General features: G+C 45.8%; 1 protein-coding gene across 9 annotated transcripts in view; it reads left to right on the top strand.

Moving 5' to 3' along the window:
• Positions 1-2,308: 2,308 nt before the first annotated feature.
• ggnbp2 (gametogenetin binding protein 2) overlaps positions 2,309-18,574 on the top strand; it is a 60,021-nt gene continuing 43,755 nt past the window's right edge. For 5 of the 9 annotated variants that reach the window (XM_069911582.1, XM_069911580.1, XM_069911579.1 and 2 more), the window contains exon 1: positions 2,310-2,608. In XM_069911582.1, coding sequence (XP_069767683.1) covers positions 2,516-2,608 — 93 coding nt within the window. In that variant the 5' untranslated portion in view covers positions 2,310-2,515. Of the gene's footprint in view, positions 2,609-2,681; positions 3,135-18,574 lie in introns of those variants that run through there. The other 4 variants (XM_069911574.1, XM_069911573.1, XM_069911581.1 and 1 more) reach the window with 3 other exon arrangements.

Below are 18,574 nucleotides of genomic sequence, written 5' to 3'. Positions count from 1 at the left end.
GCCATCTCATTGGCTCTCTACTTGGCCCTGGATCACCTCGACAACAACAACACATACTTCATACATCAGACTGCTTTTCATCAACTACAGCTCAGGTTTCGATGCCATCATCTCCTCAGTACTGGGCCGTAAGCTTCATTACCTGGGCCTCCTGCAACTGAAGAATACAGTCAGTACAAATCAATAACAGTGTCCCCTCCTCACTGAGTCAACAGGCACACCTCAAAGATGCACACTTAGCCCACTGTTCTACTCTCTCTACACCCATGATTGTGTGGCTAGGCACAATTTAAGGCCATCTACAAATATGGCATTGGCACCGTAGGTATCGATAGAATCACAGACGGCAATGAGGAATCGTACAGGAGTGAGATAGATCATTGGTGTCACCTTGCACTCAACATTAGCAAAACCATGCGGATGATTGTGGATTTCAGGAGGGTGAAATCAGGAAAACACAAACCAATCCTCATCAAGGGGTCAGCAGTGGAAAGGATAAAGAACTTCAAATTCCCACATGTCAACATCTCTGAAGATCTATCCTGGGGCCTTCATGTCGATGCATTCATGAAGAAGGCTCGCTTCATTAGATATTTGCTAAGATCTGGTAGGTCACCAAAGACATGCAAATTTCTACAGGTATATTGCAGAAAGCATTCTGACTGGTTGCAACACTGGTATGTGGAACCAATGCTTAGGACAGGAAAAGGCTACAGAGAGTTGTGAACTTGGCCAACGCCATCATGGGCATCAGTCTTTGCTCCATTAAGGACATCTACAAGAGGCAGTGTCTCAAGAAAGCAGCCTTTATCTTCAAGGACCTTGACTACCCAGGCTGTTGTGAGTTTAGATAAATGAAAGCAAATGGATCAACTTCAAACCTAGTTTATTAACTATATACATCAAGGATGCAAAGTAACAGAACACGGCCACTGAAGTGAACCAGCATAAAGAATCTCCCGGAACCCCAATAACCTGGATATGCAGAATATGAACAGTGACTGATCTACACGGGTCATGCCCTTTTCTCACCAGCCCCTTTTCCACTGGCATCCCAGTGAATTGGCTGTGCAGTGTCCCAGGCTAGAAAGCCCTTTGTGCCATTTCCACTGGGCCACCCTGAACTGGAACACTAATTGCTTATCCACTGAGCACACTCATCCCCAGGGATTGGCGTGTTCCACCTTCAGCTGGAAACCGGTGACTTTCTGCTGTCTCTTTTCAGCACGCTGGCATCCACAAACGCCAGGGATACGAGTAGGGGTAGAGGTGGTTAATCCCCGTCATTTGGACAATGTTCCTTTACCACTGGACCCTGCCTCACTAAATTCCCAGTTTACTCCTGGGACAGGGTGCCAGTTGGAAAAGGGGCTATGGCCTCCATCAGGAGCCTGAAGGCGACACAAAACCAGCTTCTTCCCCTCCGTCATCGGTCACTGCCTCACTTTTTCTCTTGTTTGGCACGGATTTATTTAATCGTGTATTTACAGAAATATCATTTGTAGCAATTTTGTACACTAAACGATGAATTTCCAGACCCATGCTCATTCTGATTCATTGGCTCCCAGTGGGTTTTTAAATTTCTGAGATGTGACAATCCAATACACGACTTCACCCACCAATCTAGAGCTGGATGTGGTCTTTTACTTGCAGTGCCCCTGACTTTCTATTGGTGCTTATGGAGCATTCGGAAGACATTGCTCTGCCATTTCTGTCTGCCCTGCAAGGAGAATGAGAACGTTCTTCAAAACGCAGGCTCTTTTGACGTTAACAACATGTGTCACCCATGCAAGTGAAACAGAGAATGCTGCCAGTGACGCCCCATTTGGAGGGGTGGGGGGACATTGAACGATCACATTGCAGTGTGCGGGAAGCTGGTGTTGCAAAAAAAAAAAAAAAATTGGGGTCCCGAAAAGAAAGGGCTGCACGTCAGGAACAATCAAACTGATTTGCAAATTGGTGGGACTGCCTTCGCCCGCTTGACTGGCTGGCCCCGCACCCGGAGCCTCCAAGCCCCTGCCCGACCTCGGCCGCACGTTTTGAATGAGCGCCCGAAGACGCGCGCTCCCGCGCCGCCCTCCCCGGCCACGCGCAGGCGGCCCGGAACTACTTTCCACAACGTCCCAAGGATACCCCCACCCCCCCGGGGGTCTTGAAACCTCGTCGCACCCTCTGAGAGAGGAGGACTTGACTTCCGCATGAATGCATATGGAAAATAAAATCAGGCGATAGGGGGTGGGGGAGGGAGAAGCGGCGGGTTGGCCGGGACTCTTTTGGTGGGGCGGACGGGGGCGGTGCTGCGGCCGTGACGCGCTCCATTTTTATTCGAATAGTTTGGGGGAGAGCGGCGCTGCCAGAGCGAGGCTGCGCCCGGTCGGCCCCGGCCCCGTGTCTTCCTGGCCCGCAGCTCGCCTCCGGCTCAGCCCGCAGCGGCCTCTGCTCCCAGCTCCCGCTCGGCGGCGGCGATCGATCGAGGGCCTTCTCCTCCTCCTCCTCCTCCCCGGCGGCTGTCGACATGGCGCGCCTGGTGGCCGTCTGCAGAGACGGCGAGGAAGAGTTCCCCTTCGAGAAGAGGCAGATCCCGCTCTACATCGACGACACGCTGACGGTGAGTGAGGCCAGCTCGCGGGCGAGGGCGCGGGCGGGGAGGGCGGAGCTCCGGGCGCCCGGCAGGGTGGAGGCCGCGGGCTCTCGCACTAGGCCCTCGCCGCTGAGCCGAGTCGCAGTCCCCCTTCCCCCTCCCTCCCTCCCTCCCTCCGAGCGTCTCGGAGAGGGTGTGAAATTTCCGCAGAGAGGCAGAGGCCCTCGGGCCCTTCGCCACCAAGCTCGAGTTTTGACCCTCGGCCGCTGTTGGCTGCAAAGTTCCGAAGTCCGTTCACTCTCTCGTGTCCGTTTCCTCATTTTGCCCAAGTCGTTTCTCGAGCCAGCCGTGTGCAGGTCATGCACGACCAGACCGACCATCGTTCGTGGGGGCTCGTCCTGCCTCAGGCTGCACATCTTCACACCTCCTGTCTTTCCGACGTCAATGACTTGTCAACATCTGCAAAATTCTTTCTGGAGCCATTGAGTTAAGGCAGTCCTCCTGGTTTGTGTCCGCCTCCCTGTTCCAGAATAAATGCGGGGCGCTATAAATGGTTAGAGATGGTTTCTGTCCACCTGATCCTCCCTATAAACGTGTGTAAAGTTCAATGGGAATTGTGCAATGGCTGTCACCTTGAAGCAACGTGATGGGTTTTTATTTACAATTTTAAGAACATTGTCTCTGAGGTACCTTGGCTGAATGATTCACCATGCTTACTTTAAAGTATTGAGCCATTATCAGGCCGTTTCAGTATGCAAGATATAATTCAGTTACATCATCATTTTCCAGCTGGTTGTGATGGCATTGTGCCATCATGATTGCAACCCCTTGGTTCACCTTTCAACCCTTCCCCCCCACCCCCACACACCCCACACACCCCCCACCCCCACCCCCACACACACTCACACCCCCACACACACACCCCCCTCACACACCCCCCCCCACACCCCCCCCCCACACACCACCCCCCCCCACACAAAATGAAGCTCAGTTAAATTGCTCCAGTTGCTAAGTTGTCTGAATCCAACCACAACTTCAAGAACCGTGAAGGAAATATTAGATCAAAGGAAAAGGAGTTGCACTATTTCCCCCCCCTAAAAAAAAAGTTGTGATGGGAATGATATTTCGGAGGAGTACCAAGGCATTACTGAGAAAAGGAAAAATAGAAAATATGAATAGGCTAATGAGGGACACAAGGGTCTGCAAAATATTCCATAGAGATGTAAAAAGAGCAATCCCACAAGTTGACATGAGCCCCCTTGCAAACAAGATAGCAGAAATCGGGGAATCAAGGAATGGCCAAAATACATTCTCAGTCGTTGTGGGGGGGGGGGGGGGGGAAATGACAACAGGAAAATTGTAAACCTTTTACAGACCCAGAATGATTGAGGAGGTTTTGGGGAAATTATCTCTTTTGACAGTGCATTTGTGCATTAAGATGAGGGAAAAATGGAATGAAAACTGATAATTCTACAAGACCTGATGACTGAATCTTGTGGTTTTTAAAAAGGTGATGTTGGTCTTCCAAAATTCCAACTTCCCATAGATTGATTGGAAATAGCAAGTGGAATCCCACAATTTTAAGAAGTAAGATAAAAATGGATAAAAGGACATCCAGTCTCTTGTGTCAAAAAGAAAATACTGGAATCCATTATTAAGGAAATGATAACAGCATTTAAATGAGATTTGGCAGTTGGTATGAATTTACAACTAATAAATGGTGTTTGACATATCTCAGTTTCTCAAATTTAGTAGAATGAATAAAGTTGAACTATTTGGTGCATAAGATGATTAAATAAAATTATGGCATAATCAAAGGTACAGGTATTCCTCAACTTCTGAGTTGCGTCCACCGCATATACGGCCAAATTAAAAAAAATCTTTAATAAAACTACGGTACAAGTACATATTTTGTATTAGAAGTACTGTATACAGTGGCTCCTGGTGGCGGCCTGACGCCTGGGTCCAATGACTATTATATATTAGTTCATATGGATATTGGGAATATCTTTATTGAAGCTACTGTACATATGTTTACATTCTTCATTAAAGATTCATTTGTTAAATATCTTTTTAAAAACATTTCTTTATGGTATCATTTAATTGTGTATAGTGGCCGAACCCAACTTGTGACCAATCCGAGTTACCGCCAGTTCGTCAGTCCCAATTACAATCGTATGTCAGTGACCACCGGTATACTTCTGTGGACTGAAGTCTGGCTAATGAGACCAATGACCTTTGGAATGAATGGGTCATTCTTTGGTTGTGGAGTGAGATAACTGATCATTTGTGTGGGAAATATGAGGTCATTCCCTTTGGGTTGCAAGGTGAGATAAGTGTATTTTTTTAATAGAAATGGTAAGGAAAGGGGAAGGCATTAAGAAAGAGGATTTGTTGGAGCTTTTTAAAAGCATGAAGTTAGATAGTTCATCAGGACCAGATAAGATTTACCCAAGGCTATTGTGGGAAGCGAGGGAGGAAATTGCAGAACCACTGGGGAGGATTTTCATGTCATCACTGGTGACAGGAGAAGTACTGGAGGATTGTAAGTGTTGTTCCCCTGTTAAAGAAATAGGAATAGAGGTAACCCAAGAAATTGTAGACCAATGAATCTTATTTCAGGGTTAGGGTATGCTGTTGGAGAAGATCCTGAAAGACATGATTTATAAGCATTCAGAGATCTCTTCTTTGGCTTGGCTTCGCGGATGAAGATTTATGGAGGGGGTAAATGTCCACGTCAGCTGCAGGCTCGTTTGTGGCTGACAAGTCCGATGCGGGACAGGCAGACACGGTTGCAGCGGTTGCAGGGGAAAATTGGTTGGTTGGGGTTGGGTGTTGGGTTTTAATCTATGGATAATCAGCATGGCTTCATCAAGGGAATGATTGAACTTATTGAGGCTGTAACAAATAATATTGAAGATGTATGGATTTCAACAAGGCACTTCCTAGTGTTTCATTCAGAAAATGAAGCTTGGAATCCAAGGAGGCATTGCTTTGTTGAAAAGAATTGGCTTGACCAGAGAAGGGACATGGTGGTTGTAGATAGTTAGTATTCTGCATGGAGGTTGGTGACCAGTGGTGTTCCACAAGGATCTGTTCGAGACCTGACAACTTTTGTTTTTTTTAAATGACCTGGATGAGGAAGTGGAAGGGTGGGTTTGTTAGTATGCAGGTGATACAGAAATTGGTGTGGATAGTCGTGAATGGGGTGGTACAAAGGGGCATTGGTAGGATGAAGAGCTGGGTTGAGAAGTGGAAGATGGAATTTAACCTTGAAAAGTGTGGTGGCTAATTTTGATGGTCAAATTTTAAGACTGAATACAATGTTAATGGGAGGATTCTGAGCAGTGTGGGTGAATTGAGAGATCTTGGTGTCCATGTTCATAGGACTCTCAAAGCTGCTGCACAGATTAATAATTGTCAAGAAGGAGTCTGGTGTGTTGGTCTTCAATAATCTTAGGATTGCTTTCAAGAGCTGAGAGATAATATTGTGAGAGAAGGTTCAAAGTTCCTTTTATTAAGGAATAATAATACTGTCTCATAATAATACTTAAAAATTAATATACATGATATACTTCAACTTTTGTCCTCCATAAGGTAAACAAAGTCAACGTGAGCATTGCCTGATGCCCATAACAAAAGTAAGAAAAGCAAAATGGAGACCTTTCGGAGACATTGAGAATCCAAAGATTCCTTTTATTGTCATGTACATTACATTTTTAAATGTATTATTACATGATATACCTCAACTTTTGCCTGCTGTAAGGCAAACGAAGAGTTGCCATGAGTATTGCCGGCACCTCTAACAATAGGAGAAAGAGAGCCATTATAGAAGCTGTTGCCATTTTATAAAATAAAAGCTTTGTTAGACCCTATTTGGAATATTGCATTCAGTTCTGGTCGCCTCGTTACAGGAAAGATGTGGATGCTGTGGAGACAATGCAGAGGAAATTTACAAGGATGTTGTCTGGTTTGGAGACCATACCTTCTAAGGATAGGTTAAGTGAATTAGGTATTTTCTCCTTGGAGCAACAGAACGGAGGATGATCTGATAGAGGTGGGCATGATGATGAGAGGCATAAATGGTGTGGATGGTCAGAGGCTGTTTCCCAAGGTTGAAATGGCCAACACACTTGGGCACTGTTTTAAGGTGCTTGGGAGTAAGTATGGGTAGGGAGGGTGGTTCTCCACATAGAATGGTGGGCGCATGGAATGTAGTGCCGGCAATGGTGGTGCAGTCAGGTACAATAGGATCTTTGGAAAAATGGAGGGCTATGCAGTTGGGAAATTCTTGGTGTAGTTCGAGAAGGTTATTAGGTCAGCACATCATTGGCTGAAGGGCTGTTCTAAGCTGCAGATATCTATTCTCTGCAAATTATATTTTGATCTTTCTTTTTTTTATAAGTTGGCGGCAGCGCCGGGATCCACAGCCGCGCGGTCCAGGGAAAACGGGTGACCAGCAGCCCGCTGGGCCCCACCCGGGAGTGGGCGGTAACGGCGGGGTGTTTGGGTGGAGCCGAGGCGTCGGTGCGAGGCCTGATGGCGCCGACAGGGCGAGGCTGGAGGCCGCGGGGTTACTTGCAGCAGGAGGGGGCGGGGGTAGGTCATATTTTGATCTTTCTTGGATCAAACTTTGCGATAGTGGTGTCGTTCTCCAATTTATTTAGGGCTCTGGGTAGGAAGGCAATTGAATATAGTGAATTAGTCTGTTCTCCAACTTGGGAAAAGAAGTGCAAGCAGTCTTGGGTTACATGAGGCTTCTGTTCCAGAGAACTGACGGCTGATTTCTCCAGAAGTGTCTTTTCTACAATTATCCATATTGTTGTATATACACTTGCTATAATATTATTTTATCGAATATTCACTGAGGTAATATGGGTTATATATTCGTTAATGAATGGATATAGTCTCTGTTGTGTAATTAATACCACAAAACATTAATACTCTCAGAAAAATGCTTTATAAAATGAGAGGATTTGTGTAAAGTTGGGTTTCCATAAGATCATCCATAACCTGGGGAACCCTTGTATTTATGACAAGAACCTGCTATTGAAGTTTATCACATTGATTCCAGGAATATTAGCTGAGGATAGATTATGAAGATTGGGACTCATCTTGAATTCAGAATATTTTAAAGCTACAAAATTTATTGATAAGGGTACATGCAGTGACGATGATTTCCTGACTCTTGTTGAAGGCCATTGGGCTACAAGGTTAAAAGTTTGGCTGTTTCGAACTAAGCTAATTGAATATTTCTTTCCTTGGAGGGTAGGAAGAATTGTCTCCCACAGGCTGTGAAAATTTAGTTACTGGTTTAAAATCAGTAGATTTTTGGATAAAGTAAATAACAGGTACAGTAAAACTCAGATACTGTGTAATCTGTTTGAAATGCACAATGGTTTGGCATCTGCCTCACCTAATTCCCTCACTCTATTTAAACTGAATGTGTCTCGGTGCTCCTTTTAAACCTGTTGGACCCCATCCCATGCTTTTTTTAAACCTATCTGGTTCACTGGAAATTTATTATTCTACTGTGTAACACTAAAAGGTGAATAAAAAGTTTATTTGGGCATTAAATTATCCAATAGTTGGGAGAATTCATTCAACCGTGTAAAGTGCATAATCACAAGGTATAGGATTACAATGAAAAGATCAATAAGCACCTGGCAAGGCATCCTTGCTCTTGTGGGGTTAATTCAGGAGTCTGATGGTGGCAGAGAAGAAGCTGTCTTTAAGCCTAAGGTGCGTGTTTTCAAACTCGAGCATTCTTTTCTGATGGGAGGAGGGAGAGGACAATATCCAGGGTGTCAAGGATCTTCCATTATATTGGTTGCCTTCACAAGATAGCAGGAGATGTAAATGGAGTCATTTGGAGGGGAGAAAAGCTATGTGCTGCACTCACTCCCTTCTTTACCTTCTGAATTTGAGAAGAGCAGCCTTCAAACCACAGTCAGCAAGTATGCTGAAGTTGTTGGACATGACAAACTTCCTTTGTCTTCAAAGAAAGTACAGGTGTTGGCGCACTTTCTTGATTTGGCATCAGTGTGCTTCTCCCAGGGCAGGTCATTCAAAATGTTTATTCCTAAGAACTTGAAACTGTCTACCCTTTCATGTGGACGGGTGTGGGCTCAGCCCACTCACCTGAAGTTGGTGATCTCCTTTGTCTTTTTGGGGACTGAGTACATATTCTTGAAGACTGCCTGTGTTGAGTATAATTGTAGAGGAGTTTTCATTGCTTCCATTTATTGGGTGAGAAGTTAAGGATTCAGTGCAGAGAGGATTTCTGAGGCATCGATCTTGAAGTTTTGGAATGGGTTGGCTTGGGACCTTGGTACTCAAATCAGAGTTGTAGTCCTTGATCAGTAAATGTTCCTCCTGTCCTGGTATTCTGAGGCTGAGTGGAGAGTAAAGGAGATGGAGTCCATCAAGCATCTGTTTGGCTGGTTTGCAATTTAAAGTGGGTCAAGGCTAGCAGGTAAGCTAGAGTTGATGTGAGCCATGATCAACCAATCAAAACAGTTGATGGTGGATTCAAAGCCAAAATTCATTTAGACCTATTATGTTTTACTTTGTGATGGTGGCTTTTTTTTTTAAGTAGGTAGTGACTCCTCAAAACACATTTGTGAATCTATCCACCATCTGATGTGGACAGGCTTTCAGGACCTGACTGGAAACTGACTGGGCTGTTCATTCTCCATGTGTTCACATGCTGCAAGACCTCACTGCTAGTCCGGTTTGAAGCAAGCATAGAAAATGTTAACTCATTGGTGAGAGTTGCACTACCTGTGTTGTATTCTTGCATGGTAGGGATCTTGCTGTGTAAACTGTCCCCACTGAGATAATGCCCCTCTCTGCAACTGGATCCTGGACTTATTGACCAAAAGACCACAGTCAGTCCAGATTGGCAGCAAAATCTCAAATCCATCATTCTAAGCATTGGTGCATCTCAGGGCTGTGTGCTCAACCCGCCTCTGTTCATGCTGCGGACTCATGACTGCATGACAACAGCCGTTGTCCTCTTCACCAGCAACGGTGAGTGGGCTTATGGAGAGGAGGTTGGGAGGGTCGACAGACAGTGAGAGAACAACAACCTGATTCTCAGTATGAGTCAAGAAGGTGCTGCAGCACCTACACTTATTAAGGAAGTAAAGAAGCGAGGCTACTGGCTACCATTTGAACAATATTTGACCGAAGCACAATTGAGAGTGTCTGGTCTGGCTGCACATTGTGCTTTTCTCTATTGATGATGTTCACCAGGAGCACTGCTTAAATAGGATTCACAGAATTATCGAGGATCCCTACCATCATACACAATATCTTTAACTTACTACCATCAGGAACAAGATACAAGAGAATTGAAATCAGGACTGCCAGTCTGAGAAATAGCTTCTTTCTACAGGCTGAGAGATTGATGAACAGTATCTTGTATCCCTGGGTTTCTTCAAGTAAATTATTTATTTTGTATTGCATTTTGTGTATAAGTGATTATTAGGTGCACTGTTGACCAGAGAAAAACTATTTCATCTGGTTGTATGTGTACATTAAGATGGTGATAAACTTGAATAAGAATCTCTGAAGATTGCAACATAGATTGATAGTAGTAAATAAAGTCTACAGTATACTTGCTTTCATTAACCAAAGCAGAGAATAAAGAATATGTTTCTAAAACATTGGTTAGATCACAGCTGGTGTACTGTGCAGTTTTGGTGACCACACAACTGGAAAGATAGGATGGCATTAGGGAGGGTGCAGAAGATGATGTTGCCAGGTTTGGGGTTTTCAGTCTTGAGGAGAGACAGGATAGCTAGGGTTTGTTTTGAATGAATGAGGCTGTGAAGGAACATGATTGATTTTAGCAAAATAGACATCAGGACACAGACCCGCGCACACGGACAGGCGTGCAGAGACAATGTGGCAGAGGTGCAGAGGTGGTTTTAAGATATGGGTAGGTATTTCAGAAGGGAGGTGAAGAATTTTTTTCCCACCAGAGAATGGTTGGAATTGGGAATAGACCTGACGGGCCTACTTCTGCTCTTTTATCTTGTGATTTTGATCAACACTTGAATTGTCAACCCATGCAAGACTATGGGCTGGATAATGACATTAATTTTGATGGGTATATTGGTTGGCATGGACACATTGGGCCAAATAATGGTCTTCTGGACCAGATTTTATGACTTTCAGACTTCATAATCCTGTTTCCCTGCTGCCCCATGTCAATAGACAATAGACAATAGGAGCTGGAGTAGGCCCGTCGAGCCAACACCGCCATTTTACAGATCATGGCTGATCACTACCATCAGTACCTCTTTCCAGCCTTATCCCCATAACCCTTAACTTCTTTGCCCACTGATCAGTCCTCACACTGATCCTGCTGCTCTGTGTTGGTCCCCACACAGATCTCACTGCCCTGTGTTAGTCCCCACACTGATCCCTTGGTTCTTGATACTCCAAAATATTCCATCTGGAATTTAATCTGAAGTGGGGGAGGTTGTGCTGAAGGAGGAGATTTTTGAAGAAGTGTTGTCTTGAATTTAATTGGGTCTGGTTGTAGGGTGAAGACCATTCCATGCCTTAATTGTGCAGGGGAAGAATGAATTGCTATGCACGTCTTTCTTGGAAGATGGCACTGCAAATTGGGTTGCGTGCCCTCTTCTGCTCCGAGCAGGCTTGGGTTCGGTGTAGAATTGGTCGTCTACACTGAGCTGGCAGTTTAGCATTTTGTAAGAACAGGTCAGGCGGTGTGCTTCATGTCTGTCTTGGAGAGGTCTCCACTTTAACAAATCCAAGAGCTTTGTAACATTTGCTTCTCTTCCATATGTATTTGTGACAAATTGGGTTGCCTGTCTCTGAACTTGTTCGATGGTAATAGTGTTTTTGTTGGTGTATGGATCCTTTGCAGCTACTGCGTATTCCAAATGTGGTCTGATGAGGGTGGGGTACAACTTTACCTTGACAGAAGTTGAACAATGATGGAAGTTGCGTCTCAGAAAATTTAGTACTCCTGTTGCCTTCACCGTTGTAGGTTACCTCTGATCATTGCAAAGCAGGTCATTCTGGATTATGATGCCCCAAGGTATTTGGTCTATTTGGTTTCATCGAGGGTGACAACTAGGATTTTGTATGATATTTTGCCTGTTTTTCTCTTCCTGGTGACACGCATGGTTTCAAGTATGGAATGGTTGAACAGCATGCCCCATTTTTGTGACCATTCTACCACACTTTCAAGATCTTTTTGGAGAAGATCCTCGTCATCAGCTGGTGGTATGCCAAACGGTCATCTATGAATAGTCTAGTGGTGATTGTGACTTTTTCATGAATGTCATTGATGAAGAGTAAAAACAAATGTGGGCCTAACACTGTGCCCTGGTATATACCACTTTCCCTGGACGCCATTCAGAGCTTTTTCCATTCACGCACCCCCCTAATGGAGACATTTCGTCAAGAAACTGAAAATCCATCTTTTAGTGTTGGAGCGAATATCATAGTAATTCAGCTTCTTAAGTAATTTTAGGTGGAGAGAATGTCATCAAATGTTTTGGAAAAGTTGAGCACCGCTAAATCAGTGCTGACATTGTTATTGAAGTTTTTGGCCAGGTCATTTGTTGTCCAAATCTATGCTTCCTAAATACATGCTGATTATCAGCAAGAATATTGTGACTGCTAAGGCTCATCAGATTGCTGTCTATTATGTGCTTCAGGAGTTTGCAGCAGATGCTTGTTAATAAAACAGTGAAGCGCAAGCTACAATGAAGAAACACATAGCCACCATGTTAGATATCTGCAACGACTGTTTTATTCAAATCCTGCGCGCGCTCCTTTAAGGGCAGCATGAGCTCGGCCACCTAGTGCGCAGTGACGTCATCACAGCTGCCCAAGGTGCGCGCTGGGCTGCAAGCACGAGGCAGGAAGAAACCTTGACGGCGCCATCTTCTCATGGTTGTCCCGCCACGCGGCGGTACAAGTGGGGCCAGTTCGCCACGAGAGAGTGTGCTGCCACACAACCCCCCCCCAGAAACGGCTTACAAGTCTCGCCGCTTGGGTGGGCAGCCCCAGCGTTTAGGCAAGGCCATTTGCACCAGCCGCGATAGATCCAAGTGTGCTTTCTTCAGGCGGTCCACGGTGAACAGTTCATTTCTCCCCCCACATCCAAAGTAAAAGTCTTGCCAGACTGCTGGAGGACCTTGTATGGGCCCTCGTACAGGCGCATCAAAGGTGCAGGCACTTGAGGGTGATGGGTTTGGGGAACTGCTGAACGGCTGTGACGTTCTCTGGCGCCGGGGCGGCTCTTGCTGCTGAGATGGTGTGCCCTAGGAACTGCAGCGTCTGTCTGCCGAACTGGCACTTGGCCATATTCCGCCATGCGGATAAACGGTGCGGAGATGGGCCTTGTGCTCTTTGTGATCGTGGCTGGCGATCAGGATATCGTCGAAGTAAATAAACACAAAAGTCCAAATCCCTACCCACTGCGTCCAGGAGGCACTGAAAAGTCTGGGCTGTGTTGAGCCTGAATGGCATGCGCAAGGATTTGAAGATGCTGAAGGGAGTTACGATCGCCGTCTTTCTGATGTCCTCGGGATGGACTGGAATCTGATGATACCCCGTACCAGGTTGACTTTCGTGAAGACCTGGGCGCCATGGAGGTTGGCTGTAAAGTCCTGAATGTGGGGAATCTGGTACTTGTCTGGCGTAGTCGTGTCATTCAGGGGTCAGTAATCCCTGCATGATCTCCAGCCCCCAGAGGATTTCGGGACCATGTGAAGAGGGGATGCCCTGGGGACGATACCCAACTCCTGCAGGCGAGAGAACTCCTTGGCTAGCAGCAGCTTCTCGGGCTGAAGTCGCCAGGCCTTGGCCTCGCATGGAGATGTGGTGGTATGCCCTGTGCTGGGGCAAGGCGGCGCTGAACCAGGGCTGCAGGACGGAGGGGAACTTATCAAATATCCTGGAATACTCTTCCCTGGGAGCTGTGATTTCGGGCTTGCAGGTGTCCATGACATCCAGGCTAACCGAGTGGAACGTGTGTGCGTTGACCAGCCTTTTGTCCTTCATGTCGACTAGTAGGTAGTGCGTACTGAGGAAGTCGGCTCCCAACAGCACAGTACCCACTGAGGCCAGCACAAACCTCCAGCAGAATTTATCCTTCCCTATCTGGATCTGCGCCCTGTGGGTGCTGAAGGTTTTGATGGTGGTCCTGTTGGCCGCCCGCAGGGTGGGAACCACGAGCTCGGGTGCATTTCTCGAGGGCGGTTGGGGGCAGGTCGCTCCGGTATCCAGCAGGAAAAGCCGGCCAGTGGACTTATCGGAGGAGGCTGTTCATGTGGCCAGCTGTCACAGCCATCAACGGTGGCTGGCCGGATCGTTTTCCTGAAAGTTGCACGGTTGCCTGCACTTACGAGCTTGTGCCCCCCAGCGTTGATGGTAAAAGCACCAGATGGGATGGTGCTCCTCCATCTTGTGTTTGGGGGGGGGGTGCTGCGGCCGGTTGGTCCCTGGGCGAGTGACTTGGCTGAGGGCAACCTCATTCCCCTCTTGGTGTGCCAGAGGGTGTCCGCCTGGGCTGCGACTCGCTGTGAGTCTGTAAAGTCCTCATCTGCCAGTAGGAGCTGAATATCCTCTGGAATCTGCTCCAGGAAGATCTGGCGGAACAAAGAGCAGGGCTTGTGATCTTCCTCCAGCGCCAGCATCTCCTCCATGAGGGCCGATGGTGTTCGATCTCCTAACCCGTCCAGATGCAGGAGCCTGGAGGGTTGTGGATGAGATCGTCCACCCTGGCTGCCGTCTCTTCGTCCAGCACGCTCACGACGTGGTAAAACATCATGGCATCTGTGAAATTGTTCCTGAGGTGAAACTGCGCCTCCGCCTGCGGGTGATGGGTCCAGAAGGGGGGCAGTTTGATGGCAACAGCATTGATCTTGGCTGGATCCATGTTCCGAGGCCAGAAAGACATCTGGGCTCTTCGGGGTCAATGAAGAAACACACAGCCACCACGTTGGATGTCTGCAACGGCTGTTTTATTCAAATCCTGCGCTCACCCCTTTAAGGGCAGTGTGAGGTCGGCTACCGTGTGTGTGATGACGCCATAATGGCTGCCCCGCCATGCGGGGCCAGTTCACCACGAGAGAGTGTGCCGCCACAACAGGACGATAATTTGCTGGGTTGGTGGGGAAGGTCACCAGAGTCTAGCGAATGCTGGAAAATAAACTGCAGAAAAAGAGCTAGTTCTTCAGCTGTAATCTTGAGGGCTTGATTCTGAATCTGATCTGGCCCAATAGCTTTTGCCATATTGATATGAAGCAGTAACTTTTTGAGACATCAACCTTAATTGTTTATATACAGGCTGGGTGGTAGATCAGGAAAAGATTTAGCATCTGTATCTTCCTGGGTAAAGACATTTGGGAATTGGTTTGCAAGATCTTCTGCTTTCTCAAAGTCCTCTGCGATCAGACAGTTAGCCACCTTAAGCGTCTGAACACCAGTGTTATCTGTCTGTCTGGATTTCACGCATCTCCAAAAGTTCTTAGGATGCTCTTCTCCAGGGATGTTGTCTATGGGCACTCCTAATGGTACTGTCAACTTGCTTTTGCACTCTGGTCCAATCTTGTACCACTTTTCTTGGCATGGATGTAAAATTTCTCTTTCTTACGGCTTAGTTTCACAGAAAACTAAGGAGGACGCATGCGATCCTTAATATGTTTATGAGGGACATGATTTGTGACAATATAATTTAGTGAGTCTCTTAGCCAAACCCAGTTATCTTCAGTAGACTTTTTATCTGGTTGCAAAGTGAAGAAATCTTTCCCAAGTTGTTTTGCTAAAACATTGAATTCTTTGCCATTCACCCTTCTCCAAAGGGGGATTTTAGTTTTTATATGCAGTTTTGCTTGGACGATAAAGTGATCACCAGCACTAAATGATACCCTCTGAAATTAAGTCTGGATGTGTAGTTAGTAATAAGTCTAAGGAGTTTTCAGTGTCTTTTGTATCATCACGTCTGGTAGGGAAAATGACTTTCTGAGACACGTGATTATTCAGGATCAGACCAGCCAGGGCTTCTTGGAGAGCACCTTTGGTTCGCTTTGTTTGCTGTCAGACCAATCTATGCCTGGGGCATTAAAATCATCCCTACTTACAAATAAAACGTGTACAGGTATATAGCTTTGCTAAGTATATAAAAATGTTCATATAATGCCCAATTTTTCAGAATGTATTGTGTAAGTATTTCTAAATTAAGCTGCAACTGCTTTGTGATTTCTTGCATCTCCCAGTCTGCTTAGTATTGTTCTTACTGGATTAATTGTAATATTTCAGAAATGGGGAAATATTCTGTGCTTTGTTCCTATAATAGATAGGATTTCAATGCCGCTTGCCCAGTATTTTTCATGTTCTTCATTCTCTTCCAATGGAAAGGTGTGAGTTCCTTTCTGATATTTCACTCAATGTTTGAATGGTGCTCAATCTTGATTTTTTTTTTGTTGTTGTGCTGTTTTGATTTGCACATTGAGGCTCATTTTGATTTCGTTTTCAGTGTGTGCCCTGAGTTTTGGATTATTAATAGAAATTTATTGCATCAGTCAGCTCTGGGGAACTCCCAGTTATGTGCAATGATGCACCTGCAGTATTGCTTGGAACAGCATCTGGAACAAAAAGGAATTTTAATTTTCTAAACAATGATGCTTCAAAGTGCCTGTGGCACAATCTTGATGGTCCCATGTGAAAACCAGCATCACTGAAATTCTGACCAAAATGATCTGGTTCCATTCGAATTCCAAGTTCACAGATCCAGAAAATATGTAAAATGGAATTTTATTAGCAGGTTAAAATAATTTGTGGTGACTACTGGACGTTTTTGTGTTTTATTTTGTTGGCAAGTTTTAAAGAATTCTAAAGTAAAATTAGTGGTGGAAATATTTAGCAGGTCTGGTAGCAACATCGAGAAACAGTTGATATTTCAACTCCGACATTTTGCTGGCAATAGGAAGTGTTAGAAATGTAATGTTTTAAGTTGCTTAGAAAGCTTTTATTGGAGAGGGGAAGAGATGCCATGGATAGGGAGAACCAAGGAATATTTGTGGTTGGAAGAGAGCAAGGAACTGAGATTAAAGTTTGTAGAAACTGTAATCTCAACTAATTAATTTGGAATTGGTGCTGACAGGAGGAGAAAAAACCTCAATTCTCACCATGCCATCCTATTGTTCTATTTGTGTGCTATGGTAGCTGTTCTGGGGACTTGCTTTCATGCTCTCAACTAACACCAGCAGCTTTTATAATTTATCTTGCTTAAACTCCACTTATCAACACTCTTTGGCAAACAATTATTTTTTTTTTTACACAGCTGCTGCGTTCCCATTTTCCCAGAACGCATGCTGTGTAAAAAGCTCAGAACCGGAATGAGGGTGTCATTTTACCTCCCTCGTCAATTTCCCAGAATGCCTGCAGTCTAAAGTGAAATGCAGGCATTTCGTGAACAACGAACGGGCTAATGAATAGGACATCACCACAGTGGCATTGCAAATCCCACCTCTACTTACTGCACTTCCAGTGTGTTGACTAAACTTGCATAAAGAAACAGAGATTTGTAGTTTTGGTTGTTCGTATATGAACGACCAATGCCATTATGTTGGACATTCTTCAGAACAGTAAAATCACGCACCCAAAATCTATCTATGGATGAAATTGGTGGATCAGGCGGCATCCATGGGCAATAATGGTCGGTCAGTGTTGTTGGTCAAGACCCATTGTTGAGACTTAAGTCAGAAGGGGTAATATTAAGTATATGAAGCGGCAGGGAAGAAACGAGAGCAGCTGAAGTGAGAGGGCATTGGACAGAAGGTGGGAGAAGTGGAGAGACCACTGGGGTGAAGGGAATGCTCAAGAGACAAGGAAGTTGCAGGTAAAGAGATGTGAACAATGGAATCGGGGAGACGTGGTGTTTGCCAAATTTATAAAAATTATGCTCATGCCGATGATCTTTCCTGTTCTCTGCAACTTAATGCACTTTCCATTTCTAACTTGCTCTTTGAAAGAAAACTAAATCTCCACATCTCCAGATTTTTTTATGATTTCTAGTTTTCATCGCTTTTTTAATTTTAATTGTTTAAATTTTTTTGTATTTAACGTCGCAGTATGGGGTGTCTTGAGGTTCTAGATCAGAAATAAGACACACACAAGTTGACACTGATTTTAATGAACTGGCTGCTCTTTTATATGGTCAAGCTGACCCTGGCTGCCGTGCGATCAATGGTCATAACCCATGCCCCTTCAGGCTCTGATTGATGACCTGTCGGCGATTGGCTGCATCAGCCTGTTATGCTGCAGTGTTGTCGTTGCATGTTTTGTGCCGCCCTGGGTGCTGATTGGCCCTTTTGTGATCTGGCGTTTGGCTGGCAGAGCCATTTTCAAGTGGCTACTGAAGCCTCGTGCAGCCCACTTGATCTCTGTGTTTGAACGGCATTTCTTGTGTCGGTCTGCGGCGATGACCGTGACCCTCTCCCCCAACCAACAACTAGCGATGGGGGAGGTATTAGTACCTTTGGAAGGCTCCCCCCCCCCCCCCCCCCCCCCCCCCCCCCCCCCCCCCGCCGTGGCGAGGGACTGGGAGTGTAATTGGTTGACCTCTGTCCAAATGTGCTGGTTTGTGCCAGTCAATAGTGAAAGTCTCTTCTCTGCCCTTGACATCCAGAACGCAATTGGACCCATTGTGTTGGAAGACGTGATATGGCCCCTTGTGCGGTCTTTGGAGCGGTGGCCGGTGAGTGCCGCTCCTCACAAAAACATATTTACAGTTCTTGAGGTCTTTGTGGACTATAGATTGGGCATGGCCTTGCACTTTGAGAAGTTTTGGATAGGACAGCATCTAGTTGGTCTTCTGGGCTACTAGCCAAGAATTCGTCTGGGATGACTTAGCATGTGCCGAACACCATCTTGGCTGTGGATGTATTGAAATTCTCCTTGGGTGCAGTTCGAATGCCCAGGAGGACCCATAGTAGTTCA

The sequence above is a fragment of the Narcine bancroftii genome, chromosome 14, assembly GCF_036971445.1.
Source record: "Narcine bancroftii isolate sNarBan1 chromosome 14, sNarBan1.hap1, whole genome shotgun sequence".
NCBI lineage: Eukaryota > Metazoa > Chordata > Chondrichthyes > Torpediniformes > Narcinidae > Narcine > Narcine bancroftii.
Note: the sequence above shows the minus strand (reverse complement) of the source record. Positions and strands in the feature narration are given on the sequence as shown.